Source organism: Podarcis bocagei (assembly GCF_964188305.1).
Source record: "Podarcis bocagei genome assembly, chromosome: 16".
Taxonomy (NCBI): domain Eukaryota; kingdom Metazoa; phylum Chordata; class Lepidosauria; order Squamata; family Lacertidae; genus Podarcis; species Podarcis bocagei.
In genome coordinates this window covers 1,074,754-1,095,386 of record NC_138142.1, presented here as the reverse complement: position 1 = coordinate 1,095,386, position 20,633 = coordinate 1,074,754, and the positions used below count along the sequence as shown (strand labels likewise).

Below are 20,633 nucleotides of genomic sequence, written 5' to 3'. Positions count from 1 at the left end.
ATGAATTTCAGAGCAGTGTCCATAATTGTTTCCCCATTTCTTCCTCCCAATAAGCCTGCAGTGTAGGCCAGACCAAGAGAGAGGGGTTGAGCTTCATGGCTGGAGTTGGGGCCTTTCCTCACCTATTTACCTCTCTGTTGAATGTTAGGAGGGCATAGGAAAATATCTGCGTGTCTGTCTCTGTACCTAGACAGGGGAAGAGGAATGATTGGCCAGGCAGGGCCAGACTCTGGTAATATGGTACCCTGAGCAAGGACAACGTTGGGCACCACCCACTAAATATTTCTTATTTTCACAATAATTCCTTTTGGTGCAGTTGCTTTTTATGGATCTTCTCAGTAGATACTCGTATCAATATAGGGATGATGATGCTCCTCTTCTGCTCAGTGCCCTGGGGGGGGGGGGCTGCCCGCAATGCCCTGAGTCTGCTTCTGGGCCAGGGAGACAGCTGTGCCAGCATTGGTCTGCCAGCCCCGCCCTGGTGCAGAGGCCGTCTGTTTGCCTCCATGCTGCAGTCAGAAATCTCAGCTTGGTGTTAGATGGGAGGCGTGTGGATTTATTGCAAGACAAAGACCCATCAGGCTTAAATAAATGGAAGGCGGGTATTTACAAAGCCTTCAGTGAGCTCAAGTGGTAAATAAAGTTGTGGAACTAGCTCTTGCCTAAACCGCAAAGCGGCTTTTGCCAAGGGAATTTCTCTCTGATCCCTTCAAGCAAGTTGGAGGGAGGAGGGCGACTGATGCTAAAGGAGCTGCTCCATAGGAATCTATGCTGTCTGCCCTATTATCAGATGTGATTTGCCTGCTGTAGCTACTCGGCAGCATTTTGTGCATGCTCAGAGACATTTGTTTTCTCCATCAGTTTCTAGTGTATAACAAAGCTGTCCGCTGCCTCATCTTCCTGTCCCTCCCTTCCCCCTATGCCACCCCCCCACAAAAGATCGCGGCAGCATGCATATAATTCCTTTTCTAATCATCATCGGTAGGGAAGTCTATACTGAGAGCCAGAGATTTGCTCAAGGCCTCCCAGTTTCCTGGCTTGAGAGGATATCTACACCTGGATCTTCACTGGCTAATCACAACCATCTCTCTGTTCCCCTGACTTGCTCACTTGCTTTATCCTCCATTGCCAGACATCTCCCTGTCTCTCCACCCTCAACGTGTGGAGGGAGGCTTTCATATGTGGAGGGGAAGAATCAGATGCCTTAGGGGACTCACTCATTAGTGGGGTCCTGGCAAGCGGGGCAGGGGAGACAACAGCTCTGTCATCTCGGCTTGAGCCTGCAGGCTGGTCTCCTGCCCATCAGCTGATCTTATTTAATAGAGAGCCAGCAACTGCATGTGGAGGAGCGGAGACGCAAACCCAGTTCACCATATTATGAGTCTACCGCTCTTAACCACTACACCACACTGGCTCTCTGAGCATGCACATCCTTCTGACACGCTGTCATTAGAAAGCATTCCAGACCCTCCATCACCAAGAACCCTGTGAGCCTTAAAAGTAGGAGAGCAAAGAGCTCAAAGACAGAGGGCACATAGCAGCACTTGTAGAGGAGACGATGACCAATGAGGAAGTGGGAAAGAAGGAGGGGTGGAGATTCACTTGGGACAACGCCATTATCCAAGAGGCTGGGGTCCACAGCCTCTCTGTGTAAAGATTAAAATAAAAAAGGACTGCAAGGAACTTTTCCTTGTCTTTATCGTTGACAGCATCCTGACAGTGGCATGTACAGCATGTGAGCATTCAACATTAAATGTGCTTAGATGCTTGGGATGCTTTGAAATGTTTTCAGCTGATTTTAAATGTTTTTAGTGTCATAGAAATTATAGAAAAAATAGAATTAAAATTTGAAATGTGTGAGAGAAAGGCTGAACAAGTGAAGGTTGGAAAGTGAAGGTTGTGATTGTGGGAGAAGCTTCTGAGAAGGACAGAATGAGACACATGCAGGAGCTGTTGCTATGACTGTTGAGGGCAAAGGAAGGAGGGAAAGATAAGAAAGTTGTGATGCCTTGTGATTAAACCAGTATAAGCTGGAATATGGAAGTACTGCCATAGAACTGCTGCTTTGCTTCCCTTTGCTTGTAAGTGTATACATGTTTGTGCCTTTGCTATATTTGTGTTGCCACCTCTCAACTCCTTGCTGGCTGAGGTTGTGTTACACTGGCCTTGCAACACCTAAATAAATGTCCTGCTTGACTGACAATTGGACTCTGGCCATCCACAATTCAGGAGCCAACAGTGTGACGCGGCAGCTAAAAAAGCCAATGCAATTCTGGGCCTCATCAATAGGAGTATAGCATCTAGATCAAGGGAAGTAATAGTGCCACTGTATTCTGCTCTGGTCAGACCTCACCTGGAGTACTGTGTCCAGTTCTGGGCACCACAGTTCAAGAAGGACACTGACAAACTGGAACGTGTCCAGAGGAGGGCAACCAAAATGGTCAAAGGCCTGGAAACCATGCCTTATGAGGAACGGCTAAGGGAGCTGGGCATGTTTAGCCTGGAGAAGAGGAGGTTAAGGGGTGATATGATAGCCATGTTCAAATATATAAAAGGATGTCACATAGAGGAGGGAGAAAGGTTGTTTTCTGCTGCTCCAGAGAAGTGGACACGGAGCAATGGATCCAAACTACAAGAAAGAAGATTCCACCTAAACATTAGGAAGAACTTCCTGACAGTAAGAGCTGTTCGACAGTGGAATTTGCTGCCAAGGAGTGTGGTGGAGTCTCTTTCTTTGGAGGTCTTTAAGCAGAGGCTTGACAACCATATGTCAGGAGTGCTCTGATGGTGTTTCCTGCTTGGCAGGGGGTTGGACTTGATGGCCCTTGTGGTCTCTTCCAACTCTATGATTCTAGGAGCAGCCACTGAAAGGGCTCCCCTGGGTCATTCCCAGCTGTGCCTCTGGTTTGAATGGGACCAAGATGGGACCAGAGAGAGAAGGTGCTCACCTGAGGATCTCAGCATATGGCAAAGCCATCTGTCAGGTAGCCTGGGCCTGAGCATCCCCATCCATTGTGTGGAGGATGCTCTATAGGGTCTGAGCAGCAGGTTTTGCTGCATCACAGAGAATGTCTGCTTAGTTATTAAAAAGTCTTTATCCCGTTCCTTTCCTTGCCTGCTTGCCTTTATCATATAGAACTGTAAGGTCAGAAGGGATCCCGGGGGTTATCTAGTCCAACTGCACTTTCACCAAGGAACTGGCTAGATATAATTTACTTTATTATTTACTAAACAATATTTATATATTGCTCAACTGTAGGAAAAGCCTCTAAGTGGTTTACAAAAATATAATATAAAATATCAACATGTCAAAAGCAAGTATTTAAAAATATTCAAAAGATAAGGGCAGTGGTTAAAATCAGTGCAGCTTTGAAAGGTCCATTCTGCCATTTTGACTCAAAATGATATCCAGTTATATCCAAACAGACATGCAAGCCTGCTCCTTGATCTTGAGAGCCACCAAGCAAAATCTGGTCATGATCTCTTAAGAAGTGTTCAAATGCATAGTTGTCAGAGCTGCTTCCAGATCCTAGCTCACAGAGGATCACGCTAGCCAGCGATCATTAAGTAAAAGTCTTTATTGAGTTACAGTTTCCATTCTCAAGCTGCTGCGTGCAACTCTACGTCTAATGGCTAGATCGGCGAAGCTCCGTCTGAGTCTCCGCCCCTTGTGCACCAACTTAATATCCTAGCCCTGCTCCACCTTTTCTGCCTGACTGTTCTCCTCTGGGTCCCTCTGCCCCCCGGGGTCTCTTCCTTCCTGGATTCTTCTGACGCCGACCCCCCGGACCCTCCTGTCTCCTTGCGCCGGGCTTTAGGACCTGGCTCTCTTTCAGGGCTGCCTACTGCGTCACTTTCCTGTGCATTTGAACTTGGCGCGCGCGCCCAACCTTCCACTTTCCGTCTGACCGTTTCTTCACTCCCCGATGGAGGTGTGGCCACTCCTGACTCATGCCCTCCCCCCTGTTGTGAGCTGCCAGTGCTTGATCCCTGGCTCCCTTCCTCTTCCCTGCTCTCTGGCTGTGACGCTGGTCCCGATTTCCAACTGCTCTCCTCTGAGTCCCCTCTGGCTCTATCTTCCTGGGGTGCCCCCCTAGACTCCCCCCTTGCCCTGGCCACTGGTGCTCCTTTCTGTGAATCTTCTGATTCACTGGAAAGACTCGGAGATCTCGGGTCGTCGTCATCACTCATCTTTTCTTCTGCCTCCTCCCCCTCGCTCTCTGTTTCCTCCCTTGCTCTTGCCTCTGCTCCTGAACCCCTGACAATAGTGAACAAGCAACTTTTCAAAATATTGTGTGTGTGTGTCAGCCTGTATGATGAGTCCCTTCAATGGAGCAATGCACACAGCTGAGAGAGGCACTCAGTCCAACAAGTAGGAAAACTACTCACAACTGGATGTCCAGGAAAATGCGCTTTTCCTCTCCGACGTGCACCCTCCAGACACAGTCCTCGCCCTCGGCATAGGGCTCCGGCCAGTTGGGGGAAAGGATCACGCCTGCCCCGGTGGAAAGCTCCCCTCCGCACATTGCTGTAACATCAAGAGAGGCCAGATTTAAATGGCCAGGATGCAGCTCAGAGCCACTTGGGAAGGCCAGATCTGAGCCGCCTCTGCTGTCGTTTGCTAAGGAGTTGCACATGGAGTCTGCTCAGCCTCTGCTGAGGATGAGATCTGCTCCTGGGGAACCAAAAGGTAGTGGCAGGCCTTGGCGGGAGGCTGCTGTGTGGTGAGTGAAGCAGAGGGTGGCTTGCTCTGGGCAAAGGACAGAAAGGCCATCTGAGAGCAGCACAAGAAGCAGAAGAAAAAAATTCCTTCCAGTAGCACCTTAAAGACCAACTAAGTTAGTTCTTGGTATGAGCTTTCGTGTGCATGCACACTTTTTCAGATACACTGAAACAGAAGTTGCCAGATCCTTCTATATAGTGAGAAGGTGGGGAGGGGTATTACTCAGAAGGGTGGTGGGAATGGGAGATTGGCAGATAGCTGAGATGAGCCTGTTGACGACTCTTAACGACTGCAATAGGTCTTACAGGTCTGGTAATGAGTTGCAATTCAGCAGCTTCTCTTTGCCAACTTTGCTGCCACATACACCTGGACAACACCATTACTGGCCCCAACAACATCACACATACCATCTCGGGACTATTTAATTGCTCATCGTCTAACAAGAGAAGCTGCTGAATTGCAACTCATTACCAAACTCAAAACCATGGAGAGACCTGGTCTGAACAGAGACATTGGATTCTTATCTCATTATACATGACTAAGCCATGTTTCACCTTCTCACCCCTTGCCTTTTCCTGTAAGACCTATTGCAGTCGTTAAGAGTCGTCAACAGGCTCATCTCAGCTATCTGCCAATCTCCCATTCCCACCACCCTTCTGAGTAATACCCCTCCCCACCTTCTCACTATATAGAAGGATCTGGCAACTTCTGTTTCAGTGTATCTGAAGAAGTGTGCATGCACACGAAAGCTCATACCAAGAACTAACTTAGTTGGTCTTTAAGGTGCTACTGGAAGGAATTTTTTTCTTTTGACTATGGCAGACCAACACGGCTACCTATCTGTAACAAGAAGCAGAGATGGTGCTGGACTGAGACCTGGGAGACCAGAGTACTAGTGCCCTCTCAGCCAGTTTCAGCCTTACCTACCTCATAGAGTTGTTATGAGGATAAAATGGGAAGAAGGAAAACCATGGATACATTGGCTTAGGGTACAAATAATATTACCAACTCTCCAATCCCTGTAGTTTTGTACATTATTATTATTATGCAAATTGTAAGGAGAAGGGTGAATCTATACATGACACACATATTGCACAGCAGCTGCCCACCCTGGTGGTTGGTCCTTCTGCTCTGGTGGGTGGGAAAGGGGCCCAAGAGTGGCAGCTAGCTGACCCATGTTGGCTGTTCAGTTGACTTTATGCCATTTTTAGTTTATCACATGTTCATTATTGTACCCTACCCTGAGATCTACTGTGATGAAGACTAGGCTATAAATATGCCAAGCAAACATGCAGGCAAGGACCCCCTGTGTGAATGGCCCCCTGCAACCATTGTTATGCCCATTTTCATCCTGGTACAAAACAACAGAAAGAAAGAAAGAAAGAAAGAAAGAAAGAAAGAAAGAAAGAGGACTTGTGTGTGCGCATGCGTTTGTGAAAAAACATTCCCCAAGAACAGGTGAGTTGAAGCCCTGCAGTGCGGAGGTCTTCCCGCTCCTTCCTCTCACCTCTGCACAGTGGCTCAGTGTCATTCCAGTAGGGCTCCCTGATGTTGATGCACTCAATGATGGCTGGTCCTTGCTCCAGAGAGTGGCCAGGTTCACAGGTGAACTCCACAATGGTCCCAAGGTTGTAGGTGGGATCAGAGGCGGTGAAGTTCCCATTCTGGATGTACGGCTCATAGCAGTGACCTTTCTCAAAAGCTTGAAGGGGAACAGAAGGACAGCCATTGTTTGCATGCACACCCCCCCACCTCCTACCTATGGCAGACTGGGCCCTCCTCTGATTGGATCAGGCCTTCCCTTCTGTATTCTAGACAGAGAGAAAGAGGAAAAGAGGAATAATGAGAGGCAGAGAGGCAGGAAGCACAACAAAGAAGGACTAGGAACTTGTAAGAACATGAGAAGAGCCTGGTGGATCAGCCCAAGGACCCACCTAGTCCAGCATCCTGTTCTCACAGGGGCCAACAAGATGCCCTTTATGGGTAGCCCCAAAGCAGGAGCTGGGCACAGCTGCCACTCTCCCCTCATGAGCAGGAGCAGGGCAGCAGTTGAAGAAGGAGCAAAAAGGGTTTTCTTGTGTGTGTGTTTCTTTGTGGCTGATTAGCTGCTCTCCCTGTGCAAAGGTCAGAGGGGGCAGGGTTTCTGTTGAAGCAGGTGATTAGTTGTGGGAGGAGCTTATCAGAGCTTGCAGGGCAGTTTGATCCATCTTTTAGATTTAGGGGAGCTAGTCTCAAACGTTTGTTGGGGGAGACCTAGGTTTTTTTGTGTGTGTGGAGTTATTTGTCCTGTCTTCACGCTTTTTATGATGGAGGACCGCTGTAGCCACCCCCAACGACACTTACTCAAGATGGAGGGGGGAGGGAACAGCTGCAGTCGCCTGCGGTTCCTGCGCAATGTGCTGTCTCCCCGGGGCTAAGATCCAAGATGTAACTGAACGGCTGCAAGGAATCATAAAACCCACTGACAAATACCCCTTCCTCTTGGTTCATGTGGGAACCAATGGCACTGCAAGCAATAGCCTCCAGAAGATCAAAAGAGACTACGAGGCTCTCGGCAGGAAATTGAAGCAACTAAATGCACAAATTGTCATCTCATCTGTCCTCCCAGTTGAACGACGTGGCCCAGGGAGAGAGGGGAAAATAGTGGAAGTGAACAGCTGGCTTCGCAAATGGTGTAAACAGGAACGGTTTGGATTCTTAGATCACGGACTGCAGTTTCTTGAAGATGGACTTCTGGCAAGTGATGGGCTGCACCTCACAACGGTTGGGAGAAATGTTTTTGCCAAAAATCTCAGAAACCTCATCAGGAGGGCTTTAAACTGACTAATGTGGGGGAGGGAGACAGTGCTCCTGAAGGTAGGAGTCTATCAATTAATGAAGATGATCATCCAAATGTCATAGACCAAATGGAGCAAATAGCACGCGGACCTAGTGGTGGGAGGAAAAAATCCTTAAATAAGAGACACGGGGGAATGATTAATGGACTTCAATGTCTGTACACTAATGCGCAAAGCATGGGAAATAAACAAGATGAGCTTGAGCTCTTGGTACAGCAAACTAAATATGACATAATAGGCATCACTGAAACCTGGTGGGATAAGTCCAATGATTGGAATGTAATAATGGGGGGATACAATCTATTTCAGAGAAACAGACCAGACAAGAAAGGAGGAGGAGTGGCGTTATATGTCAGGGATGTGTATACCTGTGAAGAGATCCAAGATTTAGAACCTCAAAGCCAATGTGAGAGCATTTGGGTCAAAATTAAGGGAGAGAAGAATAACAGAGACCTCATTGTGGGAGTTTACTATAGATCCCCAAGCCAAACGGAGGACATAGATGATGCCTTCCTGGAACAGATGGCCAAGCATGCAAAAGGAAGGGAGATAGTAGTAATGGGGGACTTCAATTACCCGGATATTTGTTGGATGTCAAACTCAGCCAAGAGCATAAGGTCAAACAGATTCCTCACTGGCCTTGCAGACAACTTCATTGTCCAGAAAGTGGGAGAAGCAACAAGAGGAACAGCCATTTTAGATCTGGTCCTAACCAATGTTGATGACCTGGTTAGTGGGGTAGAAGTGGAAGGATCATTAGGCGCGAGTGATCATGCTCTTCTGAAGTTTACTATACAGCGGAAAGGAGCAGCCAAGCATACTAGGGCTCAATTTCTTGACTTTAAGAAAGCCGACTTCATAAAACTTAGGGAAGTGCTGGGTGAGATCCCATGGACAGTAATACTATGATTCTATGATTCTATGAAACTTCCATCAACTGGCATTCAGACTTCCTCTGAGTTCCAGTGTTATCTGAGAGGGAGAAAAAGTTTCCTCAGCCCACCTTCTCCAGGCCAGGCATAATTTTATCTTGCGGGGGTGACATGGAGCCAGTGCCTGAGGATGAAGGAGAGGGGCTTGGCAGGTGGTTCTCAGTTTACCAGAAGAGGTAAGTTTCTGGAGCCTGTCTTCTCCACTGCCCATCCACCTGCTTTTCATTGCTGTTTTGCCCTCTTTGCTCCTTCTTGCCCCTCTGGTTTCTTTCTTTCTGTTTCTCTTTTGAGATCAGGTAATGAGCAGCTAGGCTGCATTTTGACATGCCAGATTGAAAGAGCAGAAGTCCTTGCAAGTGTTGGCAGCGGAGGGGGCTGGAGAGAACTGCTTCCCCTTTAAATCTCCCCAGAAAGAGGCTGATCCAAGATTTAGGACCTCAAAGCCAATGTGAGAGCATTTGGGTCAAAATTAAGGGAGAGAAGAATAACAGAGACCTCATTGTGGGAGTTTACTATAGATCCCCAAGCCAAACGGAGGACATAGATGATGCCTTCCTGGAACAGATGGCCAAGCATGCAAAAGGAAGGGAGATAGTAGTAATGGGGGACTTCAATTACCCGGATATTTGTTGGACGTCAAACTCAGCCAAGAGCATAAGGTCAAACAGATTCCTCACTGGCCTTGCAGACAACTTCATTGTCCAGAAAGTGGGAGAAGCAACAAGAGGAACAGCCATTTTAGATCTGGTCCTAACCAATGTTGATGACCTGGTTAGTGGGGTAGAAGTGGAAGGATCATTAGGCGCGAGTGATCATGCTCTTCTGAAGTTTACTATACAGCGGAAAGGAGCAGCCAAGCATACTAGGACTCAATTTCTTGACTTTAAGAAAGCCGACTTCATAAAACTTAGGGAAGTGCTGGGTGAGATCCCATGGACAGCAATACTAAAAGGAAAGGGAGTTCATGATGGCTGGGAGTTTGTTAAGAGGGAGATAGTAAAAGCACAACGTCAGGCAATACCAATGAGACGGAAACATGGAAGGTGCCTAAAGAAGCCAGGGTGGCTATCTAAAGAACTTTTAACTGAATTAAGATTTAAAAAGGATGTGTACAAAAAATGGAAAAGGGGGGAAACCACCAAAGAGGAATTCAAACAAATAGCCAGCACGTGTAGACACAAAGTCAGAAAAGCTAAAGCACAGAATGAACTCAGGCTTGCTAGAGAGGTTAAAAGCAACAAAAAAGGCTTTTATGGGTATGTTCGTAGCAAAAGGAAGAACAAAGAAACAGTGGGGTCACTCAGAGGAGAAGATGGTGAAATGCAAACAGGGGACACAGAAAGGGCTGAACTCCTCAATGCCTTCTTTGCCTCAGTCTTCTCCGATAAAGAAAACAATGCCCGACCTGAAGAATTTGGAGCAAATGATTCAGCAAAGGAAACACAGCCCAGAATAACTAAGGAGACAGTACAAGAATATTTGGCTAGTTTAGATGTATTCAAGTCTCTAGGGCCAGATGAACTGCATCCAAGAGTATTAAAAGAACTGGCAGATGTGATCTCAGAACCACTGGCAGTCATCTTCGAGAAATCCTGGAGAACAGGCGAAGTCCCGGCAGACTGGAGGAGGGCAAATGTTGTCCCTATTTTCAAAAAGGGGAAAAGAGAGGACCCAAATAATTACCGCCCAGTCAGTCTGACATCAATAGCAGGGAAGATTCTGGAGCAGATCATTAAGCAAACAGTCTGTGAGCACCTAGAAAGGAATGCTGTGATCACCAATAGTCAGCATGGATTTCTGAAAAATAAGTCATGTCAGACTAACCTGATCTCATTTTTTGACAGAATTACAAGCCTGGTAGATGAAGGGAACTCAGTGGATATAGCCTACCTTGATTTCAGTAAGGCATTTGACAAGGTGCCCCATGATATTCTTGTAAAGAAGCTGGTAAAATGCGGTCTTGACTCTGCTACCACTCAGTGGATTTGTAACTGGCTGACTGACCGAACCCAAAGGGTGCTCATCAATGGTTCCTCTTCATCCTGGAGAAGAGTGACTAGTGGGGTGCCACAGGGTTCTGTCTTGGGCCCGGTCTTATTTAACATCTTTATCAACGACTTGGATGATGGACTCAAGGGCATCCTGATCAAATTTGCAGATGACACCAAACTGGGAGGGGTGGCTAACACCCCAGAGGACAGGATCACACTTCAAAACGACCTTGACAGATTAGAGAACTGGGCCAAAACAAACAAGATGAATTTTAACAGGGAGAAATGTAAAGTATTGCACTTGGGCAAAAAAAATGAGAGGCACAAATACAAGATGGGTGACACCTGGCTTGAGAGCAGTACATGTGAAAAGGATCTAGGAGTCTTGGTTGACCACAAACTTGACATGAGCCAACAGTGTGACGCGGCAGCTAAAAAAGCCAATGCAATTCTGGGCTGCATCAATAGGAGTATAGCATCTAGATCAAGGGAAGTAATAGTGCCACTGTATTCTGCTCTGGTCAGACCACACCTGGAGTACTGTGTCCAGTTCTGGGCACCACAATTCAAGAAGGACACTGACAAACTGGAACATGTCCAGAGGAGGGCAACCAAAATGGTCAAAGGCCTGGAAATGATGCCTTATGGACTTCCGGTGAGCCGCGATCCCAGCGCAAGCAGGGGTTTGCACCGCAAGGTGAAACCCGAGCTATTCTGAAGGATAGGGGTGACTCCAGGGCGCGGAGACCCCCCAAACTCCTTGGAAGGGTGTTCAAGGAGTCTAGTCCCCGGCGTGACCAGAGAAAGGATCAAACCAGTTACCAGGTAACCTCGAGAGAGGCGAAGAGTGTAACGGAGAGATTCAACGGGTCCAGGGGGAGCCATTTTCTCGCCTTCAGATAGCGAAGCCCTGCGCTTGCAGGAAGAGCGGCTTGCTTTCAAAAAAAAAAGGACCCCCGGTTTTCGTAACTTTGTGGCTAAGAGGAGAAACAAAGAAACATCGGGGCAATAAAGAGAGACAAAGAGAGTTCAGCCGACAGCCGAAATCAACCTAGACACGGCAGGAGCCCAGTACAAAGGAAAGTGAGTGTTTCGCTCTAGCGTTAACGCAGTTCCCTCTCGGGTTCCCTCCCTCAATGAGTGAACGTAAATATAAAGAAAGAAAAGGAGAAAACAGTTCCGGAGGGGTGAGGGAACTTTGAAAGGGTCCAGGGGAGAAAGGTGAACTGTGGTCCTTGGTGAACAGGAGGCTGTAAAGAGGAGAGGGGACTTTTCTTTTGTTTTCTTTGTTAACGTTATATGTACAAGTGAGGAATCCCGGAAGAGAAGCCCCGCCGCCATCTGAAACCGGAGTGCAGCGTTTATGTAGAGGGGAATAAGAATAGATGATGCTACCTGTGGGAGCTTTATATGAACTGCATATTTTATACTCTGTTGAGAACTGTTGAGAACTTTATATTCTGTCGAGAACTGTACATCTTATATTTGAAGAACGACAGTAGAAAACGCGAAATCCATTGAGGGCTGCAAGGACACTTTAAGGATACTCTTTAAAGATACAGCGAGAGTCTGCGCGGACTTAGAGACTCAGCGAGGGCAGGGGTTAATATGGAGAACTTTAGAGGACAAAATGGAGCTGATATGAGCTGCGCCTAAACCTCCCGCTACCTTGCCCCCCCCTCCACCCCCGTTACTTACCCCTCTCGTTCCGACCTCTACCTGCTTAACCCCCCCTTTTTTTGTCTTTTTTTTTCTATTTTTAATTTTCTGAGAACCTGCCTAACCTTTGGACCAATTAACATCTGGATTAGCAGGGTAAAAGAAGGGAAGAAACCTTCTCTTTTTGGGAAACCTCCCTTTGAGAATCCTCTGTTTGCTTCGGAAATATTACATATTTGAAGGAACTACCGTGACACTGCATTTAGAATCTGATCTACAAAGGAAAACAAGATTGGGACTGTGAGGATTTAATAAGGACTAAGTGTACTGCTTATGGTTGGTGTCTGTGATGTTTATGAAATTACTGCATAGGGAGTTAATGAATTTTTGATTCCAAGGAACAAACAGGGTATGAAAGATAAACTCTAATAAGGAAAGGAAAAACCGTGAGGAAACGGCAGGAGGCGTCAAGACAGATAATTTCGAGCGGGGAGGAACAGTGGGGGAGAGAGATTAACACAAGGACACAAGATGTCTCAAACAGGGAAGAAGGGAACGAATGGGGGAACCCCAGGAGAAAGGAGAGGCTCTAAACAGGAGGTAGACTTTAAGTCAGACATACTGAAAATGTTTGCAGAGATTAAACAAAGCCAAGCCAAGGTGGAACATAAGTTAGAATCGGTGGACAATAGAATTGGGAAATTGGACAAAAAAATGGAGGAAACTGTGAACGAATTAAAGGGCCAAATAAAAGAAATATCCAGAAGGACGCAGCTCACAGAGGAAGGGTTGAAAAAGACAAAGGTGGAGCTAAGAGATATGAGAAGAGACAAGGAAAAGATTAAAGTAGAAGTGATGGAATTAAGTAAGACACAGGAAGAGATGAAGGATATTATAGCGATGAATGAACTGAGGCAGAGAGAGGTGAATCTGAGGCTGAGAGCTGTTTCAGAGACACAGAACGAGAATATTAAAGAAAAATTGACGAAAGAATTAGCAGAATGGATGGGCGTGCCAGTGGAGGAAATGGCCAATAGCATACTGAACGCATTTAGAATGCGTGTTAATGCAACAAAAGTCAAGAAATTTCCAGGTGACTGTTTGATCACCTTTAAAAATAAAGAAATGAGAGACAGGATCCTCCAAAGGAACAGAGAAAAGAGATTGAACATAGATGGGAATTATATAATTATTTTTAAAGATGTCCCAATAAGACTACTTAAAAGGAGAGAACCTTATAAACCCTTGGTGCAAACACTGAGGAAAAATAAAATTGAGTTTAGGTGGGAATTCCCGGAAGGGATATCATTTACATATAGAGGTAAAAGACATAAGTTGATAAATCACGAAGAAACCGGGAAATTCCTTAGGAAATATAAGGAACTTAAAGCGGAAGTACAGGAAATAGGAAGAGCAGATAGAGCCTCACCAGGAGAACCAAGAGTGTTAGAGGAGGGGGTGGAGGAGGGGAGTAGGTCGGGAGAGGAAGAAGAAGAGGAAGCAGAGGACTCAGAAAACTTAGAATAGATAGGAAAACCGGAAAGGAAAATAAAGGGAAAATATAAGTGCTATGGGTTTAAAAATTTGGAACTGGAACATAAATGGCATGAACGATAAAAAAAAGAGAAATAAAATTGAACAGTGTTTGAAAAGGAAGAACCTGGACATTATCTGCCTCCAGGAGACGCATGTGGCCAGAAAGCATAGAAAGGTGTTAATTAACAAACGGTTGGGAAATGAGTTTGAAACCTTGGATAAAGTAAAAAAAAGAGGAGTGGTACTGTACATTAGTAATAAAATAGAGGCTAAAACAATGTTTAAAGACGAAGAGGGGAGGATGATAGGGGTTAGCATAAATTGGCAAGGGGAAAAGCTGTTGGTAGTGGGGATTTATGCCCCGAATGGCAGTAAAACTGAATTTTTTAAAAGATTAGAAGAAAAAATAATGGACTATGTGGATCAGAAAATAATACTAATGGGGGACATGAACGCAGTTGTTTCGCTTGAGATGGATAGACTTAGAGATGGACCAAACAAAGATGGGAAGTTACCAAAATCTTTCTTCTCGATGGTGGAAAACTGTAATTTAGTAGATATATGGCGTTTGAGACACCCGCTAGAAAAGCAATTTACTTTTTATTCAGAGCCCAATCAATCCTTTTCACGATTAGACCAGATCTGGATCTCAAAAGAACTTTGTCCAAGAGTTAAAGCTATAGAAATAAAACCGAAAGTAATATCAGACCACAACCCATTAGAGATGGAGTTGGAAAGTTTCGAGAAAAGATCTTACAGATGGAGACTAAAAGACTATCTGTTGGATGATCAAAAGGTGGTGGAGATGGCAAAGAAAAGATTGATGGAGTATTTCAAGGATAACTGTGATAAAGGAACAAAAGAGAGTGTAATTTGGGATGCAAGTAAGGCGGTAATAAGAGGGTACTTCATCCAACAAAATGCAATTAAGAATAGAAATAGAGAGAAAAATAAAGAGGAAATTTTAAGACAAATAATGGTAAATGAACAAAAATTAGTTCAAAAACCTAATTGTCCAAAAATAAAAGAAAGAATAAAAATCCTACAAACACAGTTTGCCACAATAATAAACAGAGAGGTAGAGTGGAATATTAAAAGACTCAGACAAAGAAACTTTGAATTTGCTAACAAACCAGGCAAATGGCTTGCCTGGCAAACTAAAAAAAGAAAAGAACAAGGGACAATTAACAAAATAATGGTAGATGGGGAAGAAAGAACTGACCCTAAAGGAATAAGGAGTGAGTTTATTAATTATTATAGAAATCTATATAAAGATCAAGAGAGGGTAGGACAAAGAAAAATAGAAAGATTCTTGAAAGATAAAGGGGGACAAAAAATCTCAATGGAAGGAAAACAAAGATTGAACACCCCAATTGAAAATGAAGAAATAGAGGAGGTAATTCGAGATTTAAAAAGGGGCAAAGCCCCAGGCCCCGACGGATTCACTGCCGGCTACTATAAAGAGATGAAATCCATCCTTGTGGGCCCCCTGAAAAGGATCATGAATATAATATTAAAGAAAGGGGAAATCCCAGAAACCTGGAAGGAGGCATACATCACGCTTCTCCCTAAACAAGATGCGGATCTAACCCAGGTGAAAAACTATAGACCAATCTCATTGCTGAATGTAGATTATAAAATATTTGCAGGAATCCTGGCAAGAAGGTTAAAAAATGAATTAGCGGATGTCATCCATAAAGATCAGGCAGGGTTTCTCCCAGGCCGACAGATGAGAGATAATATAAGATGTATCATTGATATGCTAGAATTCCTGTCTATTAGGTTTGATAAACAAGTTATAATGATGTTTATTGATGCCGAAAAGGCGTTTGATAATGTGATATGGAATTTTATGCTGAGAAACCTAGAATATATGGATGTAGGTAGTGAGTTTGTCAACGCGGTGAGGGCAATATATACGGATCAGAAGGCCAAACTTATTGTAAATGGTATAGTAACGGAAGAGATCAAGATAAAGAAGGGAACAAGACAAGGATGTCCCCTCTCTCCGTTACTATTCATAACAGTGTTAGAAGTCCTCTTAAACTCTATAAGGAAAAATGGGAATATAAAAGGTGTGACTTTAGGACAGAATGTATATAAAACCAAGGCCTTCGCAGACGACTTAGTGGTGATGACAGAAGATCCATTAATATCAACAGGAGAGATAATGAAAGAAATGGAATTATTTGGAGAAGTGGCTGGGTTTAAAATAAACAAGACAAAAACAAAAATGATATGCAAAAATGTAGATTTAAGGATAATAGAATCAATCCAACAGCAATCGCAGATAGGGACGGTCAAAAAAGTGAGATATCTTGGTATTTGGATAACACCTAAAAATATAGATCTATATAAAAATAATTACGAGCCGATGTGGAAGGAAATAAGGAGAGATCTAGAAAAATGGGGACGGTTAAAACTGTCAATGTGGGGAAGAATAAATATGATTAAGATGAATGTGCTATCGAGATTGATGTTCCTATTTCAGTCCCTCCCTATAATAAAAGGGAGCAGGACTTTAAAGGAATGGCAGCGGACAGTTTCGAGATTCATATGGCAGGGCAAAAAACCCAGAATTCAATTTAAGCTTCTAACAGACATAAAAGAAAGAGGGGGCTTTGCCCTGCCAGATTTGAAGCTGTACTATGAAGCGGCATGTCTATGCTGGCTGAAAGATTGGGTCAGACTAGAAAATACGGAGTTACTCGACTTGGAGGGCTTCGATAATCATTATGGATGGCATGCCTATCTGTGGAAGAACAAAATGAAAGCACATAAGGGATTTGGTAACCATGTCTTCAGAGGACCGCTAATTGAAGTGTGGGAAAGATATAAAAATGTATTAGAACCGAAAACACCACACTGGTTATCACCTCTTGAAATAACATGTAGAAAAACAATTAATATGGGAGGCAACTGGGCAACATACAACCAGTTAGTGACCAAAGTGGAAGGGAAATGGAGAACTAAACCCTATGAGCAGATAAAAGAATATGTTTATGATTGGTTTAATCACCAACAGGTCAACCAGATGCTTAGTAAAGACATTAAAGAAAGAGGTTACGCAGATAAAGACTCAAAATTCCAAATGGAAATAATAAACAACGAAATGAAAAATATATCTAAAATGTACAGAATACTTTTGGACTGGAATCTGGGTGATGAGGAAGTCAAACCAGTGATGATCCGCTGGGCAAGAGATGTAGGCCACAGTATACAATACGAGGACTGGGAAAGATTATGGAGAGACGGGTTGAACTTTACGGCGTGTACTACGATAAAAGAGAATGTTATGAAGATGTTTTATAGGTGGCATCTGACACCTATGAAGCTCTCAAAAATGTATAAGGTGAACAATAAGTGTTGGAGATGCAAAGATGCAGAGGGTTCCTTCTACCATATGTGGTGGGAGTGTGGAAGGGTAAAACAGTTTTGGGAAAAGGTATACACAGAATTAAAGAAGATATTAAAGTACACGTTCAAAAAGAAACCAGAAATCTTCCTATTAGGGATATTACAACAAGAGATAAAAAAAGAGGATTGCAGACTAGTGTACTATGCGGTCACGGCGGCAAGGATTCTAATAGCTCAGAGGTGGAAACAGCAGGAAACTCCAACAGTGGAGGAGTGGAGACTTAAATTATCGGAATATGCAGAGCTCGATAAATTAACAGGAAAAATTAGATATATAAAAGACCAAGTGTTCATTAAGGATTGGGGAAAATACGTAAACTATCTGGAAGGTATTAGCGAGGGACAAATAACGCTAGAGGGATTTAGAGATGTACTGTGATAGATTATGGTTATTGTGTAAGGAAAATAGAGAACAAAATCGGAAACAACGGCAATATAAATGATGAAACGTGTAATTTTATTTATTTGCTCCGTATGATTTGTGGTCACGCTGAAGGAAGTCCTGAAAGAAATAGCTATGTTATGGGAGAATTATGAAAACAAGAAATTTGTGTACTTTTTACTTATTCTGTCGGTAAGCTTTTCTTCTTCTTTTTTCCATGTTTTGTTTTTTTCTTTCTGTATGCTAGTCTTTATTTTCTTTATGGATCAAATAATAAAAAGAATTTAAAAAAAAAAAAAGGAAATGATGCCTTATGAGGAACGGCTAAGGGAGCTGGGCATGTTTAGCCTGGAGAAGAGGAGGTTAAGGGGTGATATGATAGCCATGTTCAAATATATAAAAGGATGTCACATAGAGGAGGGAGAAAGGTTGTTTTCTGCTGCTCCAGAGAAGCGGACACGGAGCAATGGATCCAAACTACAAGAAAGAAGATTCCACCTAAACATTAGGAAGAACTTCCTGACAGTAAGAGCTGTTCGACAGTGGAATTTGCTGCCAAGGAGTGTGGTGGAGTCTCCTACTTTGGAGGTCTTTAAGCAGAGGCTTGACAACCATATGTCAGGAGTGCTCTGATGGTGTTTCCTGCTTGGCAGGGGGTTGGACTCGATGGCCCTTGTGGTCTCTTCCAACTCTATGATTCTATGATTCTATGATTCTGTGATTCTACTTCCCTGGGGAATGAGCTATTTTTTCTGTTCCATCCTAATTAAAATGAAGAGCTGGGATGCTCAGCCAGAGGCCTGCCTGGCCAAGAGTGAGCGCTGGGACCACTGACAGCATCCACCCCTCAGAGCTACGTCTCCCTTGTTGCTTTCATCAAGGGAGCTGGGTGGGACTGATGCAGAAAACAGAAGAAAGGGTTTGAACTGCAACTGTGCAAAGGATTTAGGTCCACAGTTAAGGAAGGAAGCCTGTTTCTTCCTCACCTTCTTAGGAAGATCAAGAATTAAAGCCCCAGACCTCCCCCCAAGCAGCTGCAATGTAGAATCTTGAAAGGCCTCCCTGGTGTGCTCTGTCCTTGTGTATGGCATGATGCTTTGCTGTCTCCCCTCTCATACAGATTCTCCAATGTGTACATTTAGTTTTAGAGTAGCACATGCATTCCCCCCTTCTTGGAAAGGCACATCCTAGCAAGAGGGGCAGCTTTGGACTGTTAAAAACTCGAGGAATCTGGTGTCACTTCCTGGTCCCTAGATTTGTAGCTTGCTATCACCATTCCCTGTATTTCCAATTTCAGTCTTAGAGCACCATGACTTTTTGCACCATCCATACATGAGAAGGAACTATCAGTAGAATTGGAACCAGCCCCAAGGTTTGCATAGGTAAAAAAAGAAAAAAGAAAAAAGATTTGAGAGTAAGACAGCGGATTTGGTGGGGGCAGGGGAGGGTAAGGTTTCAAAACAGCCCAGTGAGAACTGTGCATATTAGTGTCCACAGGAGGCTGATTCAGGGAAGGGGCAGAAAGCCAGAGCAGGGGCGGGGGGGGGGGAGAATCCTGAACATCTGCACTTGCTGCAGGTCCAGGGGCATAACCAGGATTTTTGTTTGGGGACAGGACTTTTGTTAGGGGAGCAGAAACAAGCTTTCTGCAGTATGATTGGTCAGTTAAGTATTTTTATTTATTTATTTGATGGGGGGACAGCTGCCCGCCCCCTCCCCCTTTGGCTACACCCATGTGCAGGTCCAGCTTGTTCAAATAACAAAGGATGAACGTAGACCACCTTTCTGAGAACTCTTCTTTCTGTCAGCTATCTCTGATTGGCATGAAGCAAGGGAATTTGGCTGTCACTAAAGGTTTAAAACAATATTTGCTTTCATACTTGAGGGATATGTCACATTTCTGGTGCTTGCATGTGAGAATCCATGTCACTCTAATTGATTTAGGGCTTTGCTTTGTCAGGATGCCTTTTGTGTGAGCAGGGAGGAATAATGAGAGGACTAAATGAAATCTTAATCATAACTGAACAGGATAGCAAAGAACAAAGCATCATCCTCTACCCAAACAAATGATTTTTTTTTAAAAAAAGATGACTTAAATCTGCTCTACTGGTCAGTTTCTATATCTCACTTGTTCCCTGTTTCTGAGCGAAGCCGCCTTCCTTGCAGCTCCAGAACATTTTCTCCCTTCTAAAGCATTTGCATCCAGCAGTGTTTGATCTGCCTTGAGTATTTCAGCTCCAGGTTGCAAAATACCTGCTGGAGAACAAGCGGTAACATCACACGCTGTGTTGGCAAGCGGTGTATTAATAAGGACTGAGCTGGGATGATATGGAGATTGTGCAAAGACAGTGGAGTGTAGCAAGACAGATCCGCAAATGCAGAAGAACACGTTTTCATGCCACGGGCTGCAGATTGCCTGACAAAGATGCAAAGAGAGTCGTGACTGCAACCCTGAGTCTTTTTTCTTTAAAAAATCCCTCCTGATGCAAAGCCAGCACAGACTCCCCATCCCCCGAAAGTTCCTTGTACACTGCCCAGAAACACCGCCCTGCCTCAGGTCTTGTTGTGGGCTTCTCCAGGAGCACCTGTTTGGCCACTGCCGGGACCATGGCTTTGGGCTGATCCAGCAGCCAGATCTCCATCTGCTCTTCATTCCCTGGTGAGGAGCTGGAATCAAGGAGATTTCTCTGCCTGGAAGGCCATTTCAAAATAATCCCTGACACCACCAATGTGACTGGAGACAAAGAGATACAGCAGCCTATGTAGCTGCTTTAGATAATGCACTTGTCTTTTATAATCTTATTTGGCTTTTCAAGCTTGCAACGGGATCCACTCTTTGCATTCAGTTTTGCACACAGAATACCTGGGGGGGGGGAGAGAGTTCCCTACATTCTAGATTAGGAGCTGCCACTACGAGAGTGGATGATGCCCCCCTCTTCCTGACTCACACCACATTTCATGGCAATCTCCTGAGGTTTCCATGTCCAACTTGTGTCTCTGCACCCCTGCATCTACCCAGCTGTATTTATATTGCATATGCATTCCTGGTTGATGTTACAGGAACGAGAGGGTTGATGGTCCAAAATGCTCAACACTTCAACAGAAAAGTGGGATTTTGGGGGTTATCTAGCCCACCTCTCTGGCTCAATGTAGGAT

At 44.5% G+C, this 20,633-nt stretch overlaps 1 protein-coding gene across 1 annotated transcript in view; it reads right to left on the bottom strand.

Annotated features, from left to right (window-relative positions):
- SEZ6L (seizure related 6 homolog like) overlaps nucleotides 1-20,633 on the bottom strand; it is a 194,009-nt gene that overhangs the window by 43,973 nt on the left and 129,403 nt on the right. The window contains 2 exon segments of the mRNA XM_081174523.1: nucleotides 4,390-4,528; nucleotides 6,231-6,425. Coding sequence (XP_081030649.1) covers nucleotides 4,390-4,528; nucleotides 6,231-6,425 — 334 coding nt within the window.